We start from the raw sequence: 21,031 nt of genomic DNA, 5'->3' as shown, positions 1-21,031 counted from the left end.
CTACGTGACTTTAGGCACTTTGGTGGGATGACAGTGGAGCCTAGGCCTGCTGAAAGGGGTGGGGATCAAGGAGCCAACTGCTCTGAGGCCCAGAGAATCAAAAGGGCCTGGGACTCCCTGTCACTGCTGTTCCTACTGTGGTGACAGCAGCACCTGCAACGACGGGCCCTTTAAATTGCCAATGGAGTGACTTTCCTACTGTGGCACGCTCTGGGTGACTTTGAGGGCTGGGTGGGGCAGAGTCCACTTATTGTTGGGGGCTGTTTGCCCCTGGCACCTCCCCTTCTGCCAGAAGCCCTGCCCTTTCTAGGACTGCAAAGCTGCCTCCCTCGCCTTGCCTAGGGGCCCAGCAAAGCTGTCTGCTCCCCTGGTGGAGCCTTGTACTGGGGCACAGGCATCTTAAACCACAGATGTCGGTACCTATATCCACCCGTCCACTTCCCAGAGACCAGTGACAAACAGTTTTTCTATTTGTTATATAAAAGGCTTGTTTGGGCAGTTTTGAAGCTCAGTCTTCAGCACCTTCAAAGGCGAGAAAAAAAAGTTAAGATACAAATAGAGCTATCAAAAACCTGGACCAGTCCTGGCATCATAGGCCCAAAGAAAGAAAGAAATAGTTGTGACTCTGAAAAGGCAAAATAGCTATGAAGTAGGATTTCTTTATGCTAGTATAGCATGTGTGCATGCATATGCATGTACGGAGAGAGGCGGTGAATCTACTGAGGGCCGCTTATTATCTGGTAGATTTTTGTTCCTATGCTCCCACTATTTCCTTTTGGCAGCTCCATGGCCATTTGTTAAAACTTTGCACTCCAAGCAGACAGACGCTCCAAGCCACAAAGTTCAGAACTTTCCCAGAGCTGGGAGCTATTTGGATCTGGAGGTTTCATTTCTTCCACGTCCAGTTCCAAGGCTCCTTTTTAAAAGACTCAAATTAACTTCCCTGATCACAAATCTGGGCCCCAGGACTTGTGTTCAGCCAGTGATCAGCCTGCAAAACATGGATAGTATGGGTGGGTGTCCCAGTCTCAAGGGAGCAAGCCCTTAGCTTAGGAAATCAGTCTGAGTACATGGGGCTCACTTACACTGAAGCTGCGCCTGGCTGCCCGCACTTCTGGTCTAGACTGTTTCAGTGCTCTTGGTAGATTTTCTCACCTCTGTTTTTAGCGGTGCTTCACATTGCCATGCTGTGGCCGTTTCCTGCAATGCTTTTGCAATGATTGTATCAGTGTGGCCCAGGAAGTATATGGAAAGCCATGGGGGGAGGGTGACCCCCAGCCAAGAACAGTGAAGGGCTATTAAACAAATTCACTTCAGCGGTAACACCTCCAGAGCAATACTGCCTGCTGGAGCAGCTCACATAACACACGGTCGAACTGGGGGTCTTCAGGAGGACCAGACAGAGAAAGGACACGTGGACAAACAACCTGAGTTGAAACTGACTCAGGGTCTGCGTTATGATCCAGGGAACAGCCATGACCTTCTACTCAAGTAGGGCCCCAACCCGTCCTGGAAAAGGTTGGAAGGACTGGCCCCATGAGACTGATGGGTGACCTCTAGGACCCTTTTAGCAAGTGTATAGGAATCAGCACTGTGGCCAGGACAGAAAAATGTCTGTCTGTGTGTCTAGACTGGCCACTTTTTCTGGAAAAGCAGCCACTTTTCCAGAAACACTTGCCAGCTGTCTACACTGGCCGCTTGAATTTCCTCAAAAGCACTGACGATCTCATGTAAGATTGTCAGTGCTTTTGCGGAAATACTGTGCTGCTCCCGTTCGGGCAAAAGTCTTTTTCTGAAAAACTTTTGCGCAAAAGGGCCAGTGTAGAGAGCAGAGATTTGTTTTCTGCAAAAAAGTCCCGATCGCGAAAATGGCAATCGGGGCTTTTTTGCGGAAAAGGGCGTCTAGATTGGCCACGGACGCTTTTCCGCAAAAAGTGCTTTTGCGGAAAAGTGTCCTGCCAATCTAGATGTACTTTTCCGAAAATGCTTTTAACGGAAAAGCATTTCCGGAAAATCATGCCAGTCCAGATGTAGCCTCTGAGTGGGGAATGATGGGAAGTGGAAGGAGGGGACAGGAGGGGTGGGAGGCCCTGGGGAAGAGGGGTAAGGAGTGGGGGTGCAGGAGGGAGCTAGTGCCCTAGGGAGGGTAGCAGGAGGAGTTTGGGGTTTGGGAGGGGTCACCTCTCCTTCCCCCCCATGGCTTAGTAGGCATGTGGAGCACACAGACTGTAGGGTGCGTCCAGGGGTGAAGAGGAAACCTGCAAAAGGCTGGAGCTCTGCCCACCCCTCTCAACCCCAACTTGGTATCTGTCAGCCCAGAACCGTCCCTCTCCTGCTGGTGCCATGCGATGCTGTCCTCATCTCCAACCCCAGTGCTAGCCTGGCCCAGACCGGCCCTACGAGGCACACCGCCCTCAGGGCTAGTGCTGGAGCAAGAGGCCCTGGCAGCAGCACGCTACATTGGCAGGAGGAGGATGCTGCTAAGCTGATGGACACCAAGCTTGGGTTGGGAGTCTCAGCCTGTGGATTGGGGGTGGGGAGCACGCCCCCCCAGATTTGGGTGGGTCTGCATACCAAGTGGGTCCACTGAGGCCTATCTGTGGCTACAACCCTGATAGGAGCTTTTCCCCCTCTGTCATGTTTTCACCGTAAGAATCAATGTGCTTGCTTATAAAGAGCTGTGTGATAACCTGACTGAGGGCAAGCTATTCATGGTCTTCACCGAGAAAGAAAACCACAGACTCTGGCCTTTAAGGTAGTCTGGTTTGCTGGGGAGCGCCCTGAGTAGATGGGGAACTATGAAGCCTGGAAAAACCCCAGTCAGGAGGGAGAAAGATGTGGGTCTCTACCCTGGAGAGGTCATGGTTGAGAAGCTGAGAGCCTAAGTGGATGCCCTCAAGGGACCCTGGAGGGAGAATACAGACGGAGCTGCTCTGCTCACAGACCAACCCTTTTGGCAATGTTGCAGCTGTTACCCACCGGACGCATGTTCAGTTCTGCATTCTAAGGTGGCATTATTGTTTGTCTCCTCTCCACTCAGCTGGAGGAAGCAGGCACTGCCCTAAGAGTGGGAAGCCTGATGAGGAATTATTGGTTCCTGTTGTTTGCGGTAACTACTCTCCCCTCCCCTCAGGAAGGAGGAGAAGCTGGCCTTGCTAGGGCAGCTCCCTATGGAGGGTGAAGACATAGTCTTCCAGAATCCCCCAGCCAGCGATATCAGTGCCTTTTGTTATGAGAGGCCGTAACACTACTCCAAGGGGTTGATGGGAGAGAGGAGATGGGTTTTTTGCCAGGCAGGCCCTGCTATTGCAGTGAAATATCCCTTATGGTGAAGGAAGGAAATCCCATTTTGCTATGAAAGCATTCACTGCATATATCACTGTCTTTCAGCACATGGAATATACGCTGTGTGCACATATAGCCTTATAACATATGGGAGAATCCTGCAAACATACCATGTACTAGTTTTCTCCATATTTAATGACTCTGATCCTCACACTGGTCTGGGGAGCAAGCAGCTCTGAGAGGAAACAGCAGCTGGCGAAGAAAACATTCAGTTTCAATCAATTGACTTCATTCTCTGAGTGAAGCTATAGAGATTTATTTTGTAGTCATGTGAACAGCAGAGCGTTTGGCAGTAATAATAGACTCAGAAGTATGCACTGTCTTCCTGTTTGGCCCTCCTGCTATTACATCTGAAAGAAACTCTGCTCAAGAAATCAGTGACTTGAAATATTTCGCCAATGGGCTTTAGAAGAACATGTTACATCTAAGGCCCTTTGCATGACAGTGCAAGGAATAAATAATCAAAATGGCTGTGTCCAGACTGGCAAGTTTTTCCGCAAAAGCAACTGCTTTTGCGGAAAAACTTGCCAGCTGTCTACACTGGCCGCTTGAATTTCTGCAAGAACACTGATGATCTCATTTAAGAAATCAGTGCTTCTTGTGGAAATACTATGCTGCTCCCATTCAGGAAAAAGTCCTTTTGCGCAAAAGGGCCAGTGTAGACAGCTCAGATTTGTTTTGCTCAAAAAAGCGCACCTAGATTGGCACAGACGCTTTTCCGCAAAAAGTGCTTTTGCGGAAAAGCGTCCATGCCAATCTAGACGCTCTTTTCCGCAAATGCTTTTAACTGAAAACTTTTCCGTTAAAAGCATTTGCGGAAAATCATGCCAGTCTAGACGTAGCCAATGGGTTAACATTAAGCATGGTGGACTTAAACAACCACTGATACATTTCCGTAAACTTTAAGAAAAACAACTTTGTCAAAGCCTCATTAAACTGCCCTGGATAGGCCTGTCATTACTTTTCCATCATTGCTTCTTAAACCAAATGTTTCTGTTGAAATTTTTCTTTAATGCTCTTCCCAGCAAAGAAATGCCGGGGCCAGATTTTCAGCTGATGTCAATCACTGAGCTCTATTGAAGCCAGGGGAACAAACATAGCTACACCAATTGACACCAGCTGAAACTCTGGCTCTGAGTGGAGAGGCCAGTAAGCCAACTCAACAGATACTAGAGCAACAATGGGCAACCTCGGCTAGTGAGTGGATCATATGAGTGGCCCTCCATCATCTCAGAGGGCCGCAAGGTTGTCGTAACCACAACAGTCTCCCAGCATAGGGTAGTTTTGCGAACTGCACTTGCGTCCCTAGAATTTGCTGTGTGCCAATTGAACCATAGCAGGGTTTTGATTGGTTACAGAGGGCGCACACAGCTCTCACAGTCAATGTTGTGTGCAATCAGCACGCACGTCACTTCATGTGCCCTGGCTTTACAAGCGTGTCACTTTAGTAATACCAATAGGGGAAAAAAATGTGAACAAAAACCAGCAGAATCCAGCAATCCTGTGTGTGGGCAACAGTAAAAAAAATGTCTCGTGGGCCACACACAGAACCCCGATGGGCCACAAGAGACCTGTGCTAAAGCAGTTCAGTTATGCAATATAGTCCATCACAAAAACAGATCAAAGGGGGTAAATATGATTTTCTTGGGATTTAAGGACTTTTTTATACTTCTAGTGTTCCGAAAGAGCCTGGCCACTAGTCATATGCACAAACTATATATTAATGAATGAGTTAGTAAATAATCAGTAATTCCTCCAAAATAAAGCTCTCAGGTGGAATTTTCAGAAGTACCCGGTCTAGCCACTCCCATTGAAATCCATTTAGTTTAATGGAACAAGAGCGATGCCAAATCTGAGTTCTGAAAAATACCACCCTCCTTCTTTATAGATCAGTCTTCTTTCTAGTTCATAAGACAGCATCGTATTATCAGACAGCTCAATTCTGCCAGCATCTCAATTGTAAGTGTAAAAGTCAGGGAAGAAGAATTAGTCCTACCACTAGGAACAACATGTTCATCAGCATGAAATCGATACTGGTCTCAGTTACACTGGATTCTGATTTCACTGAATGAAAGCTCGGTCTGTCTTTCCAGAGTAAGGGGAGCCGGATCTGATCATGAATTGACAGGAGGAAAAGATTTGATTAGTTCATGGATAGCTTGATAAAATCAGCAATAATGGAAGGGGAATTGCAGGAAACGTATCTACAGCAACAATTGAATGAGGCTTATGAACCCTTTGGTATGGTTTGCAAAGTCGGAGTGTTGCAGCGGTTCTTTATTATACCACATAAGCCATCTTAATATGTTTCTAATTTTAAAAAAATATATCTATAAATCATGCCTTAGTAAGAACAACGCAGCTGCAATGGAGTTGGATGTAGCTTTTAGCCAATTAAAATGCAGCATAGATCTAACTTGCTCTAATGTATTACTGAGCCATGATGACTTTATTTGCAAATAGTTTATCTATTTGCATATATATATGTACAAATAGATAAACTACATATATATATTCCTGATGCCAAACAGAATATCCCAGGCAACAGGTCAGCAGTAGGAGTTCTGCTATTAGACAATCATGAACTGACACACATATGGCAATTGATCCTTGCATTTCTTATCAAACCACTTGCCAATGGCAACCCCTGACAAGGCTGCACAGTTCTCCGCTTTGCCGCCATCCGGCTGGGTGGTGATCTCAGTCTCCCAGTTCCGGTAGCGGATGCTGCTGCCTGTCATATCCACCCATTTGCCCTCGGCTGCCAGGTCATTGATACCGAGCCAGACTTCTGCTTCTGACCCGATGCTCTTCCTCATGTACTCGTAGAGTCCGTCATTTTCATCCCCGTTCTGGGGGGTGCTGAGGGTGCCGCCCTGGGAGATGCAGTCTTCACTGGCTTCATGATACGTCTTGGTGTTGGAAAACGCCAGGAAGCACTTGAGGTGAATTTTAGTGCCTTTCAAACACACTAAGACATGGCCAAAAGAGAAGGCACAAACAGAAAAAGAACATGTTGTAAAAGTGCCTGAGAAGGGTCGTCAGTAGCAAATGTTACAGTCAGATTCAAAATTTCATTCCGACAGCGTATGTAGGAATTGGGTAGTAATGTATCACTGAAACACTGATAGCCTCCCACTGCGCTGGATGGGGGACTAACCTGGGACCTCTGGAGCATCAGCTATCATGAACTAAAATGAACCACATGGCTCTTAGCTAAGGCTATAGCAGACTCATTAGGTCTAGGTACTTACTAGAGGGATAAACTTCGAAAACAACAAATGGTCTGGTAGCACTTTATAGAGTAACAAAACATGTAGATGGTATCATGAGCTTTCGTGGGCACAGCCCACTTCTTCAGATGACCAGAGTTCAGATGAAGAAGTGGGCTGTGCCCACAAAAGCTCATGATACCATCGACATGTTTTCTTAGTCTATAAAGTGCTACCAGACCATTTGTTGTTTTTTTAAGTTTATCCTGTACAGACTAACTCAGCTACCCCCTGAAGCATACTAGAGGGAGACAGAGTGTGACACCAGGTCGGAGTGGGTTACAGTAGCCCTCTAAATAATTTGGAAGCCTTATAGCGAGCCACCCTGTCTTCCATTGAAAAGCCACCAGAACCCTGTTGGAGCAGCAGTTTCGGTATGTTGCCAAGCCTTGTAGGATGGTATTAGTTAGTAAACATGGGTACGTGGCATCCCAGCTGTGTCCATGTGCCTTCCAAATCTGCATAGAAAGCAAGAATTCTGTTTCCCTTTATTTTATGCTGCTCCTAAACTTTCCCAAATGAATTCCTCTTGGGCTGAACTTTTCCATGCTTGGTCTTAGCCCAGCATTGAAGAGTTCTGCAAAACGGGTGCATATTTGATGCAGCTGTTTGAGTTATGCAAGCACAGAAGAGATTCCCTTTTCACAGGCTTTGAGCAGAAATGGTCTATTTGCATAACTTAAGCTACACAGAAAAATGCCCTCCCTGCCTCATTGCTAAGAATGTTTAAACTTTCTTCTTTCTGACAAGGATACAGTTGATAGTAGCGATTGCACGTTTGTAAAGTTTTATATACCAAAAGCCTCTGGGCACCTTATTAAAAAAAAACCTTAATAGGAGGCATGCACAAATAATCAAACTGTTTTTTAAAGTCCCATTGAATCTGGACTTGTATCTGAAACTTAAATTTAACCTAAGTTTATTTTTTAAGAGCATTAGATACAAGACAAAATTCTTGTCTTTAAGCCACACTGTGGGTCTGAGGTTTATTACATGTTCTGCAAACCCACCTTCTACTGATGTTGGGTGAAATTCTTCACACCACACAAGTGTGGAATACTTAGATTGCAAACACTTTGGAGAAGGGACCATTTTTTGCTATGCATCTGTACACCACCTAATATACCAAGATGCTGAACCCTGATTTGGGTCTCTAGGCAATAATGTAATACAAACAACGGAGCCAACAGCCTCTTTGGGCCTCTGACAAGATGGAGGGGATGGCTCTGTGGTCCTGGAAGGGGTGGGGCCAATGGCAGCCAGTCCTCAGTGTTGCATGGAGCACCCCCTCCCAAGCCTTAGTGCTATCTGGAACGCACAGCACAGCGCCCCAGCAGCGATTTAAAGGGCCCAGAGCTCTGACTGCTGTCACTGCTATTGCAGCAGCAGTGGTGGCTGCAGCCTCAAGCTCCTTGGAATCACTGGGCCCTGGAGCAACCACCCCATTTCCCACCTTCCACCTCCCCTGTCCACAGGCCTGAATACAAACAATAATAACAAAATATGCAATAGTGATCTGATTGCTATGAGGGTCAGACAGAAGCGTGATGGCGGGTTCACAGCAAAGAAAAATCTGGGAAATATTAAAGTACAAGATCTCCTTTACACTAACCCTCTGACTGCTGAAAGAAAAATGATCATTTCATCTATTTTCCATGTTGTTGTACCCATGCTGGTCCCAGAATATTAGACACACAAAACGGGTGAGGTCTTATTGAACCAGCTGCTGTTGCTGAGACACGTTTTCCAGCTACACAGACCTGAAGAAAAGTTCTGTGTAGCTCAAAAGCTTGTCTCTTTCATCAACAGAAGTTGATCCAGTAATCATTATTACCTCACCCATCTTGTCCATCTGATTTACGGCCACTGTAAAATTCTCGAACTTTCTAAAGAAGACGTTCCAGCATATAGAGCCAAATACTCTATAATTAATACTATTAAAAGTCTGAGCAGCTGTAGCTGTCTGGAAATGTTGTGAAAATACAACATATAACATTAATCTAATTGTGAATGCTTCATTAATGATGGAGTTCTAGCCCAAATGCAACAGGATCTCTTTTAACACTCTTGTCAACATGTACAGAGAACTTGTAACCATGGTTTAATTAGCACCAATCTCAAAGCAATAACTGTGTAGTCATCAATGAGCTCTTTACCTGTCTGAAGTGCTTGCTTTTCCTTCAGTAAAGCCACCTCCTGGGAGATGTTGTCAATCAGAGCCTTAAGATCTTCAATCATTTTGAGGCTCACACCATCTGGTGAACAAATCAAGAGATGAGCACACACATCTCATGAACCTCCAATGAATGCCTCAGAGGTTATTAATGTAATCAGAGCTCCTTCTCTCACCTTCAAAAAAAGACTCCTTAAAACACAGTGGCTTCACAATGCATTTTATTTATGCTGACCACCTGTCACTGCATCTATATTATAATGGCCTATATACACTGGCACCTTGTGAGTCTAGAGTGACTACTACTTTGGGATAGGAAAGGGGCAATGTGTGGAATTGTGGATCCGAGCCAAAGCCCACTGAAGTCAATATGAGCCCTTCCATTGATTTCATTGAGCTTTGGATCAATTTCCTGCATCACTAAAACAACCTGAAGGGCATTATCGAAGAAGTCCTTACAGAATGTTTCTGGCTCCTTCTTGAAAGAATTATTTGGTTTGTACCTAATCCCTGAGATGCCAAAGGATTAACACATTCTCTGAAGCTTCTCGGCAAGTGTTCTCTGCTCATTGGCAGTGCGTTTGAATGGTGTAATGCTTCCCCAGTGTGTCTTTGTTAGCTGAGTATATCAACCTTCCGTACCCTTGGTGGAGCTGCTTAAAACTGCCTAGACTTGGTTTCTCCTGCTTAGAGAACACTGGCTCCTGCTTGTGTGGTTGAGTTCAATCTATTACTAAAATTCATGTCCTCTGTTATGAGTTTCACTTCTGGGCACTTAGGGTATGTCTACACTGTGTTCCTCTTTTGAGAGAGGAATGCAAATACAGCTGAGCAAAATTGCAAATGAAGCGTGGATTTGAATTTTCTGTGTTTCATTTGCATAATCATGTCCGGGCGCTTTTTCGAAATACCCTATTTCGAAAGAAAAAACAAAGTCTAGACAGGTTATTTCGGGAAAAAAACCTTTTGAAATAACCCTTACTCCTTAAAAACGAGGTTTAAGTGTTATTTCGAAAGAAGGTTTGTTTGTTTTTTAATATCCCATCCAGACTGCATTTTTCTTTCAAAATAGGGTATTTCGAAAAAGAGCCCATACGTGCTTATGCAAATGAAGTGCTTTATTTGCAGTTTTGCTCAGCTGCATTTGCCTCCCTCTCTCAAAAGAGGAATGTAGTGTAGACATACCCTTAGAGACTGCTTACGTAATGCTGACTGGTGGAACTACACCTGGGACCTCTGGAGCTTAGTGCATCAGTTTCTACCACTTGAGCTAAAAGCCATCTGCCTCTGAGCTAAGCACATTGTGTAGAGCACATTCATTCTTTCTCTTTGTGAGTGGTCTCAGGACCACCACATGGCACGGTGAACCACTCCCAATAGGTGTGTGGGTTACACTTACTCCACTATACAGTTCTAATATGGGAATAGTAACGTCTTTGCCCATACACAGAATATGCAGCTGCATAGTCATTCAGTTTGGGGCACCGCTGGGTCTTCATGTCCATCCACCCAACTCTTCCTATCTCTATTCTATGGCTTCACGTCCTCCAGAGAGGATCTAGTTAACTTAAAAGTGAAAAAGTCTGCCAGACCTATGAGCAGAACATTAACACTGTGCAAGAGCCATTTAGGTGGTAAGGAAGCCATTTAACAAGCATTTGTCAACCCCAGGTATATACTGTCAGTTTCTGAATGTATCTACAGGAGCTTAGTTTAAAATTTGCTTTTAAATATTGCATTAGTGTGTTGCTGTTCATTAAAAAAATCACATCTCTAAAAAAATCTCTCCCCCACCCCAGACCCCGGCTGCCAACAGGCAGAGGGGCACCAGTTTAATAGTACTGCATATGACCCCATATATCCTAAGGATGGCCCTGATACCAAAGTTTGAGTGAGAAACCACTACCGCCCATGGTTACACGTATGAATGAAGATGAAAAAAAGTTCAGGTAGTGAATTCCACCCAACAGAGATTCTTAGGGGAAGAATGGGCTCTGGGAACAATTATTGTGCATCGTAGGGTGAGGTCCCTGTAAGAGTCTTATCTATGCTCAAGCAGCCTTTTTCTTCCACTCTTGATGGAGTACTGGGTGCTCACCAGAGTCTGTCAGCCCTGTTCTCAGCTTCCATTCAGGTGGACAGTGTGAGGTGCTCAGTCTTGCTCCGCCCCCACCTCTGGAGTTGCGTGCGGTTTCCTGCCAGCACTCCTAGCTCCTGCTGTCTTGGAAGCCCAAGACACAAACGTGGGAGATTCGACATGGCTGCAGGGCTGGCCTAGTTTATCCTTTTTACAGTGAAAGCTTTGTTATCTGGCACACTGTTAACTGGAAAGCTTTAACTGGCATTGCCCCCTGTACAATACTGCTGTATCTTCAGGTGTGCGTGCCTGACTCGCGCCTGAGCAGCCGGCGGTTGTGGGGGTTTCTGACAGCTGGCACTGCTGGCTGACATCAGCTGGTGCCTCCTTTCCACTCAGTCTGCTTCCAGCTGCTGGGAGCCAGATCTGCTTGTAAAGAGCGGTGGCAGAGCAATAAGTGTTGTTATCTGGCACGTTCAATTAACCAGCAACCTCCATTCCCCATGAAATGCCAGCTAATAAAGCTTTCACTGTATTTTGCCAGATATTTCCACTTCAAATATGCAAGGTCAGCAGGAGCTCAAACAATAGATCATGGCAACTAATGGCAACTCAAGCAAAAAATATCTGGGCACTGATCCTCAGAAGGCGTTGTTCTATTGAAATGGGTGGAGCCATGGCAAATGACGCCAACTGAGGCTCTAGCCTGGAATCTCTGTTTTGGAGAACAGATCCATTACAATCTTTACACACAGACTAGCCTGCAGGTTTTTAAACTCATTTCTCCTGTAACTCCATATTCAGCCCCTTTTCTATTGAAAGTCCCCCTAAAGAAGCCTTTGAACCAGTGTCCACCCTTTCTCCCTGCTCTCCTGCCAATGTGTTTTATTTTATCTAATGATTCCAATTTACATACTTCCTGAGCCCCTCCAAATGGCTATCTCCTCCACCCCCACCCCAAATCTTACGCTCTTGCTTTTTTCCATAAAGACAACAGTGAGTTCATTTTCTTGAAGTGGGGTGTGTGATGAACTTTTCAAGAGATAAGCAAGAGAGAAAGAGGAGTTTTGCATTTAGTTCTGAAGAGAATGAGGCCTCGAATGGCTGTTGTCTCTTGGCACGCCTGGAGCTTTGGCTCAGCTGCTGGGAGAATTCCGTCTTCCATGATCATGCCCCCAGCCCCAGGCTGGAAGATGCTTCTGTTGCTCCAGTGGTGCACAATTCTCATGTCATGCTGGGAGAGAAGTCTCACTGGTAGCTAGGGCTAGTCCCATAGAGCGTTTTGAATGTCATGACAGAGATCAGAAAGTGGACTCTGTGTTCAGTAACAAGCCTGTGCCATTGTGGCTTCACTGCTGATTTTAGTAGCTAAGTAGACAAAAGGTAGCTGGAGTAGGCCTCCCCAAGTTGCAAATCTCACCTTCCCCTGCCATGTGCACATACACAGAGAAGGGGAATTTTCTGGGAGAGTTAGCTCTGCAGGAGATGGCCCGCCAGATGTGTGAGAGAGAAAGAAGCTACAGTGTCCCCTCAGGGGTGGCCTTCGTGATCCATGAGGTTCATGGATTTTAAGACCAGAAGGGGCTATGACAAACAGCTGGTCTGAGCTCTACTCCAGATGGGTACTGACCCTCACTGTTAAAATGGGAAGCCTGTTTTTGGAGACCAGACCATTGGCTCCATCCATGGAGCTTACACCCCTCTCTCTCACCAAAGAACTGATCAGTGGAGACGCCATGAGGGTTCCCTACTGATTTTCTGTGCCTCTGTGGGGTTTTCTGGGACCGGGGGCAGTATGGCCATTTGGAGTGATAGGAGAGTACTAAAGATTGTTATCTAATCTTGTCACTCTACTGAAGCCATTTCCCATGTAATTAAATGTGCCATTATCGTTAATGTCACTGATCTCTGACTTAGAGTAATTGCAACTGCTGTAACCCGCTACTAATTGGTACTCTCCTTTAGAAATAATAGAGCTGCCTCCGTTTGGTGTTGCAGCAAACATAACAATTAAGGGCTTGATATTCTCTGTATTTATATGGCTGTGCCCAAAGAACTATTTCTAGGCCTGTCCTGTCAGACATGTATTTTGTTTTTAATGGGAACCCGATGGGACAAAAGCAAATGTGACAATCTACACACGCAAACCATAGGCCAGGTCTATGCTGGAAATGGCAACTATGATGAATCAATTAGGTAAGCAGAGCTACTGCATGAGCTCAGTGGGAAAGCAGTGTTGAAAGTCCCCGTAAAACATGGGAGCGGAGAAGATTATAATGTGTCAGGAATAGGAAACAAAACATCATGAGAAGTGTATGAAGCTGCTTTAATCATTGCTCATTAACTTTAATGGGTTCCATTAACACTGAAGCATTAGTTATTATTTTGGTGCCTTTTTGATGAAAACACTGTATGGGGAAACTTCTCATTAATACAGGGTTTCTGCAAGGAAGCTTCCCTAGAAATGTATTGGCTATTAGCTTTAAACCAACACACTAACATGAAGAGAGGAAGGGTGGTTTTACGGCCAAATCCCAGGAGATCTGGCTTCTATTTTTGGCTCTGCCACAAACAGCATGTGTGGGTTTTGAGGAAGTTCCTTGTCTTAATTCCTATTTACGTCGTGTCCCCCATCTGCAAAGGCTCTCCCTCAAGTGGTGTTGTGAACCTTAAAGTTTATCTGCACAGGCCATAAGTCTTCAATAAGGCCCTGTATGGAGACTTACGTTTACATACAAATGCCTTCTTCTAGGTTAGCTCAAGATCATGTAGGTAAGGTACTGAAAAGGGACGTAAGATGTTTGAAGGTGGATTAAGCTAAACAGGAACAAGACACTCTCTTTCTGGAGTTTTTCAGGAACAGCTGATGGATTTTAAATTCATACCCTACCTTAATCCAAATTAACTTTCCAGTGCAGTCCTAAATTCATTAATGTTGCTAAAGAGTTTTGAGGATCTAGAAGGGAAGATGTCCTGGGAGTCTAATTTTTAATCACACAAAAAATTATTAAAGAACATTGAGGTTGCAAAGTCAGGCACGCGCATGCTAGGCAATGGCAGATTTAAGGTTGTTTGTGCAACCTTGGTATGGCTTCCTTGTGCAGATGCATTGTGATGCAGTCTTTAATTATGTGATCGTGTACTAGTTTTCCACAACGCCCCTGCCTCAATCAGTGATGGATCATTATTCAGTATTTCTCCTCATTAAATATGTGGCCTCAAGACTTACTTAGTGTACACCATTCAAGCCCTACTCTGACTGCAAGATGATTAATTTCTTTCTGGGCATATCTATAGTGCTATCCTCATAGTACCTGGGCACGTTATCAACATTAATGAGTTTCTTTCCTCTGTGAGGGGAGGTAGTGGTGGTGTCCTCATTTTACCGGGGGGAATGAAAGGCACAGAGAGATTAAGGCCAACATTCTCAAAAGTCTCCATTGAATTGAGTGCTCCATTTAAGACACTTATGGACTGACTTTTTTTTTAGAAAAGTTGGTAATTTGTACTTTATTTTTCAAAGCACAGCACTTGTTGACTTTAGCGGCAGTCAGAAGTTCCGGGCACCTCTGCAAATCTGGCAACAAGAAAACAAACAAAACCTGACAACCAACTCTGAAAAGTTTGGTTTAAGTGACTTGCCCAGGGATTTAGGCTGGGTTAGAGTCCAATTCTCCAAGGCACCATTCAACATTTTTAACTTTGGGGCTGGCCATCCTTCTGCTTACTGCAATCTTCTGCCTCCTTCACTACATACTTGAGTAACAAATCAGGCCCGGACCACAGCCAGTTTCGAAAAAACACCCCTCCTCCCCGTCCACACATGCCTTTTTCGGAAAAAGGCTTCTTCCTCGTAGAATGAGGTTTACTGCTGTTGGAAAAACCCTTCTGTTCTTTCGACTTTGTCGAAAGAACGCAGTAGCAGTGTGGATGTAAGTATTGTTTTTCTGGAAAAACCCTGCAGTGGAGACATACCTCCAGAGAGGGAAGCTCTGTCCACACTAGCGCTTAGGTCGGAGTAATGTACGTTGCTCAGGAGGTACATTATTCACACCACTGAGAGATGCAAGTTATACCGAAGTAACTGGTAGTGTAGAGAAGGGCTAAGGTTATGTCTCCACTACAATGGTGGGGGGAGGGGTTGCAGCACAGGTAGGCATAGTCACTCAGTCTTTAATCTAGCTACCAAGGGAGAGGGGGGGAAAGGTAGCAAGACGGTGGCACCGGCTGACAAAGTCTGCTGGAATCCTGGGAATGTTGGAGTCTGAGCCTCTGTGTCTTCACTAGGTAGATTAAAGCTGCCATTAGTATGCTTACATGAGCACAACTGCACCTCCTGCTGCAGCATAGATGCATGCACAGTGGCTTGCCAAAGCGGATAGCAGAGAAGGGAATTGAATGCTAGTCTCCTAAGCCCCTGACTAAAGTTCTAACTACTGGGCCATAGCTCCCTTCACTATGGGTTTTGCACTGTCAGGGAACGGTATTAGAACATGATCGTGAATATAGCACTATTTGCTCTTGTCTGCATAGACAAGACAAAGTCACGCTATAACCATGTTCTGGAACCGTACTGTAGCTCTTTAAAAACAGAGCTAGCAATCTTACAAAAGAGAGAAAAATGTGATGCTGGAGCCAAAAATTCTCCCTCTGTAAATGTCATAAATGGAAATGAAGGGAAAACTTTATGACTCCCCAGAGATTAAAGTCTTGCTGATTGTGCACTGCTCTAGCCCTTTGTGTTATTACAGTGCTGCCTCTGACCATTGGGAAATACTCTAGGATCTCCAATTTGTTCAGCAGTTTCCACCCACTCCACCAATAGGAACATATGAATTGCCTACAGGATGAGAACGAGATGCTTCAGAAAATAGCATGAGGACCCTGCAGGAGGCAGATGTGCAATAAACTGACCCCCACTAAGATCTCATCCTGATCCATGAGAGAGATTGGCTTGAGCTGTGATGCATAAGCTTTAATATTCCCTGTCCTTTTTTTCTGTCATTAATTTTGATAACGCTGATAGTCTTGATAAATACCCTGTTCTTCTTTGAGTCAAGTTCCTGGCCTTCCTAACTTCCTGTGGCAATGAGTTCTATAGGTTCTACAGCTCTCAACACCCCGACCCAGAGCTGCTGACGGAATTGCTGGGCCCTCAGGCAAAGTTGGGGGGTGGCACTGGTCCCCTAGAGAGGGTGGGGTGCAGTGAGTGCTAGTCTCCCCCAATCAGCCCTTCAACACTGCCCGGCCCCTGCCACCTGGCATTTTGGTGGCAATTTAAAGGGTCTCAAGTTCCAGCCACTGTTGCTGCTCATGGTAGCAGCAGTGGCAGCCTTAGGCCATTTTAAATCAGTGGGCCCCAAGGCAGCTGCCATATTTGTTCCTCCTGTTAGCAGCTCTGCCCCCCCTATACAAATTGTTCCAGCACCCCTGAATGTAGAGCTGATTGGTCACCAATTTACACACTTTAAAAAAAATTAGTTTTGTAATTTTTTTTCTCTCCTTTCTTTGCTGAAATCTGAAAAATGCTGACCAGTCTTATTAGTGGGGAAAGCTTTCCAGGGAGGTAATTGTTGTCAGATGTCACCGATGTGGTGTCCTGGCAGATATCTTGCTCTGTCAAATGTTGATAATCATTTGGCTGCATGCATGTGCTCCCAGTGTGCTGCCCTGACTCTGTACAGATAGCCAGCACAACAGCCCCTGAGAAAACCCTGTATGGAACAAAATCAGATAAGGGATAAAGGCACCTGGCCAGGTTTATTGCCAAATAAAGCACAGGAATAGTTGCCCTCAGACTCTACACATATGTGCCCCCTGCTAATGGACCAGCTCAGTCAGTGGTGGGAGTTTCCATTGCTCCCTAGGTCAGACAAGGACAGCCCCCTTAAGGTACATTTTTATACACAGATACAAACATGTTATACATCACTCCTGACATATCAGAGTGCCACTCTGTGGCATACCTGGTAGCCATCACCCTTATACATGTTGATTCGATTAAAACATCCATATCCCACATTAAAATAATAATACTAAAAAAAAATCTTTGGCTGAAAAAGGTCAGAGTGAAAATTGTTGTTGCTTTGGCCAAAAAGTTTTGAGAAGCAGATGAAAATTTAGGAGGATTAAAATTTTTTCATTCTGCTGGAAAAAAATGTGATGGAAAATGTGTAACCTACCCTACTGAAGAGCCCAGGTGTCTGCAAACAATAACAAAGAAAAAAATTCATTGTTATACTGAGCTAAGAAAAAATGTTTAAGAAACACAAATGCACCTGCTGATCCAAGTTAGTGGAGTGTGGTGATGCAACACACCCACCCACACACAGAGATGTTGTGAGTCTACAATGCTTTGGATCCTGACTTCAATATTTTTTAAAAAATAAACATGAGTAGGGACTTGACTGAAAATCCAAGCAAAAGGAAAAGATAGAGAAAATTCTCATTCTGAAACAAACTTCTAATGAAAAATAACCAAACTGGGAAGAGGCTACAGAAAATGACTGGTGAAGCAAATAGTTTGCTTAAACATCTTGTACTTTCAAATTTGCTCCAAGATGAAAATCCCATGTTTAAAGCTATTAAAATATCTGCAACAACTATATGATACATCTGTGAAACTGGAATGAATTCACAGTAGTTATGTTACTCACCCGAGTCATCCTTAAGTTATTTGTACTTTGCAGAAATAAAGTAAGCGAACTCTGTGCATTTATTTTTCTATACAGTATCTGCTAATGATTACTCTTACTACATGCATCTAGCATATAACTTAATATAGACTCGAAGCAAATGTTTTAAAATAGAATTTGGAGACCAGTGCTGGTATTTGTTAATAAAGTTATATAATCATAGAAATGATTTACTTACTCTATTTCTCAGAGTAAATATTCTGTCTACTCTGCCTCTGAATCTACATCAACTCTTTCCTTTCTGTCATTTATTTTCCCCTTAAAATGGAATGGGAGAGATTAAAGATCAATACAATGATATTATAATGCAGGAAAAAATGGTAGAAACGTAGAGATAACATATAGCATCTTGCTATCTGAACTTTAGAACAAACATTAACTATGGGGACGTCCTGTAGAATGTAATAGAAGACAATAACTTTTGGGGGGATTTTCTCATTTTTAAAACCAAGCAATAGAGTTTAAATATCCTTGGTATAGAATTCTACAGGATGGGTTAAAACTCCTGTAGAAAAAAGCTGCTGCTCTGTTAAAGGCTATATGTGTGTTGAATAATGTTGACAAAATGCTGTTATATACAGGCCCACCAAATAAATCTTCCCAGCTCCCTACCTTTCTTGGTGCTCACCGGCCTTTGTTTGAGTGTGGGGGCTTGCTGAATTGTAGCCTGCACAAGGCAAAAGAGGCACAGAAGCAAGCAGGCACCTCGAAACTCCATTCTGCTGCTTTTCCTGACCGCGTGGATCTGGAGTAGCGTTGATCTGCCGAGACAGCCTTCTTAACAGGGGCTTTAATCAAAAATGTCTGTTCAAGAAATCCTTCCAGATTCACTCACAGCATTCCAGAGAAGAGGGAGCAAGAATTCCACCATGGGCTGGGACTAATGCAGGATCCTGGGCTTAGAGGCAGTTCAAACAATCCCAGTGGCCAAAGGGAAAAAAGAATGTCTCCTTTGTATTTTAGGATTTTTTGAAGCATATCGGATTGTGAGGCAAGTTACCCTGCTTAGTGATTTAAAAATATCAATCTTTATCATGTCCTGAATTCAGTAAAGCTCTCTAAGAGGTTGATCCTGTGTTCCTTATACATTACAACTCCCATTGGCATCAGTGGGAATTCTGGATGCAAACTGAGTGCAGATTTGGTTCCTACGGCTATATCTGGGACCCCAGGAATCCCCCCCACAAGGCTCCTTTCATCAGGAAAACATTGGAAGGGTCTCATCATGGTATTTCTCCCAAATTGTTTGGCACAGGCTGCCAGCAAGCCCTGTGGTGCCCCGCTCACTACGCCCTTCCAACTTGATTGCAAATAACTGACAAGTAGCCTCTGAATATGGTTATTCCGATCAGTTGTTTACCACTTTAGAGTACGTTTGTCTAGGTTATATTTCCCTAATTCGGTTATGAGATGTTCATGTGAGACAGTATCAAGATTATCACATCTACTGCTTTCTCCCAGCTCACTCCCATCCACAAGGCTGTCAAAGAAGGATGTTGGGTTGGTTGGACATTTATTCTTGACAAACCCATTTGCATCACGGCGGACGACCAAGAGTTGGAGAATGTCAACATCTTCCCTTATCTCGGAAGCGATCTGTGCAGCAATGCTGACATAGACAATTAAATCCACCATCAAATCTCCAGTGCCAGTGCAGTTTATGGATGTTTACGGAGATGAGACTTCAATGACCGTGACATCAAGACACAGACCAAGATTGACATCTACAATGCCATAGTTCAGGGGTGGCCAACCAGTTAGACACTAAGAGCCAAAATAGCTGTGGATAGAAGTGCAAAGAACCACATACCCAGCCCCTTGAGCCAGGCTCTCCCAGCCCCCCTCTCCCCCCCTGCTCCAACCCAATGACCCACCCAGCAGTGCTGGGTTCCCAGGCAGGCCTTTGAAGTGCCCGCTCCTGCTGCCCAGCCCAGCCTCAGTAGCTTGTCTGCAGGGAGCAAGTGGTCCGCCAGTGCTGGGCTCGCTGCGTGGGGCTATGCGCTCCCCCCAGTCCGGTGTCCCCCAGTAACATGGCAACTGCCTCCCCCCCACCCTCCCGTCACTATGCCACTGCAGCAGAGCCAGGCACCCTCAACCTCCTCTCACTCTAACTCAATGCCTAGGTCTCACCAGAGCTGCCACCGTAGCCACAGGCTTCTCCTCCAGTCGCTGGGGCATGTGCGCAGAGCGGCCGTGAGCAGTCTCGGCACATGGCTGTGAAGGAGCCATAACCCTAAGAGCCATTTTTCTTTAAGCAAAGAGCCACATCTCGAGAGCTGCGGATTGGCCACCCCTGCCATAGTCATCCCAACGTTGCTGTATGGAGCTGAAGAGTGGACTCCCTATAGACGACATATTAAAGATCTTGAGAAATTCCACCAATGGAGAATATTGGGCATCACATGGCAGGACAGTCGGACCAACGTTCATGTCTTCTCAGAGGCTGATTCTTGCAGCATCAAGGCAATAAGCACCTACAGGCAGCTATGGTGGTCTGGTCACATGGTCAGGATGCCTGACACATGTTTGCCTAAACAGATCTTCTACACACAGCTGAGAACTGGGGCGAGGTCTTGTGGTGGGCAGAGGAAGAGCTACAGGGACGTTCTTAAGAACACTGTGGTAAACAGTGGCACTGATGCGGACACCTGGGAGAGGCAGGTGAAGGATCAGGTAACCTAGAGGACCACCATCAAGAACACTGCCCAACATTTTGAGATCAAGCGATGTCTCCATGCAGAAGATCAGAGAGCCTGATGTAAGGAGTGTGTCCAGACCCGTATTGGTTCTGCTGGTGTTGGCACTGCTGGAGATAGAGACCTCCCATGCAGACACTGCCAGAGAGCGTTTCTTGCCAGAACTGGCCTAATTTCCCATCCACGTACACATCAGTTATAGGTATCCAAGGGGAAATCTTACTCGATTCGAGAGAGTTCAGAGAGAGAGAGAGAGAGAGAGAGATTTGCAACATTATCTTTCTAGGTATTGAAGTTAAACTGACTTATCTATAGTTCCCTGGGTTGTCATTATCTTACTATACCTATGAAAAAAAACATTTCTTGCGAGATGACAGAGTGACATCATCACATCACTCTGTGTCCCACTGCCCCTCCTCCCCCAGATACCCAGCCTCCTCCCTCTCTCCTCTCTGCTGATAACCTCATAATAGGGTCAGCAACCTGTGCTCACGAGAAATCTAAATATGGCTCTTTGACCTCCTCAACAGCTGCACTCACCACCCTTGCACCTTGAATGTAAGCTGCTGCTGAGCTTGTGGGGGAAGGACGGGGAGGGGACAGGACCACGGGGCGAGCGGGTGGGTGGTGGTGAAGCCTATGTGGGGGGTTGGGACTGGGGTATGCCCCGGCCCCCTGAGCTGCTGCACGGTGTTGGGCTGAAGCTCTGGCAGCCACCACGTGGAGGGCAGCTGCTGTTTTAAAAACAACTGATTGAGGCACCTGCAGGAGGA

The 21,031-nt window shown here is 45.3% G+C and overlaps 1 protein-coding gene across 1 annotated transcript; it reads right to left on the bottom strand.

Moving 5' to 3' along the window:
* Positions 1–3,585: 3,585 nt before the first annotated feature.
* On the bottom strand, positions 3,586–18,448 carry CLEC3B (C-type lectin domain family 3 member B). The gene is made up of 3 exons (XM_006116417.4): positions 18,175–18,448; positions 8,774–8,872; positions 3,586–6,316 (listed from the first exon to the last, which is right to left on the bottom strand). The coding sequence occupies exons 1-3, from the start codon at positions 18,278–18,280 to the stop codon at positions 5,916–5,918; spliced, it is 606 nt and encodes a 201-aa protein (XP_006116479.1). The 5' UTR covers positions 18,281–18,448; the 3' UTR covers positions 3,586–5,915.
* Positions 18,449–21,031: the final 2,583 nt, after the last annotated feature.

Source organism: Pelodiscus sinensis, chromosome 2 (assembly GCF_049634645.1).
Source record: "Pelodiscus sinensis isolate JC-2024 chromosome 2, ASM4963464v1, whole genome shotgun sequence".
Lineage (NCBI taxonomy): Eukaryota > Metazoa > Chordata > Testudines > Trionychidae > Pelodiscus > Pelodiscus sinensis.
Note: the sequence above shows the minus strand (reverse complement) of the source record. Positions and strands in the feature narration are given on the sequence as shown.

Bases quoted from the DNA above. Each gene is read 5' to 3' on its own strand.
- CLEC3B (XM_006116417.4), bottom strand. From the start codon at position 18,280: ATGGAGTTTCGAGGTGCCTGCTTGCTTCTGTGCCTCTTTTGCCTTGTG. The intron at 8,873-18,174 runs GTAGGGAGCTGG...TTTGTTCACCAG, and splicing joins GCCGGTGAGCACCAAGAAAG to ATGGTGTGAGCCTCAAAATG. The intron at 6,317-8,773 runs GTAAAGAGCTCA...GCCATGTCTTAG, and splicing joins AAAGCAAGCACTTCAGACAG to TGTGTTTGAAAGGCACTAAA.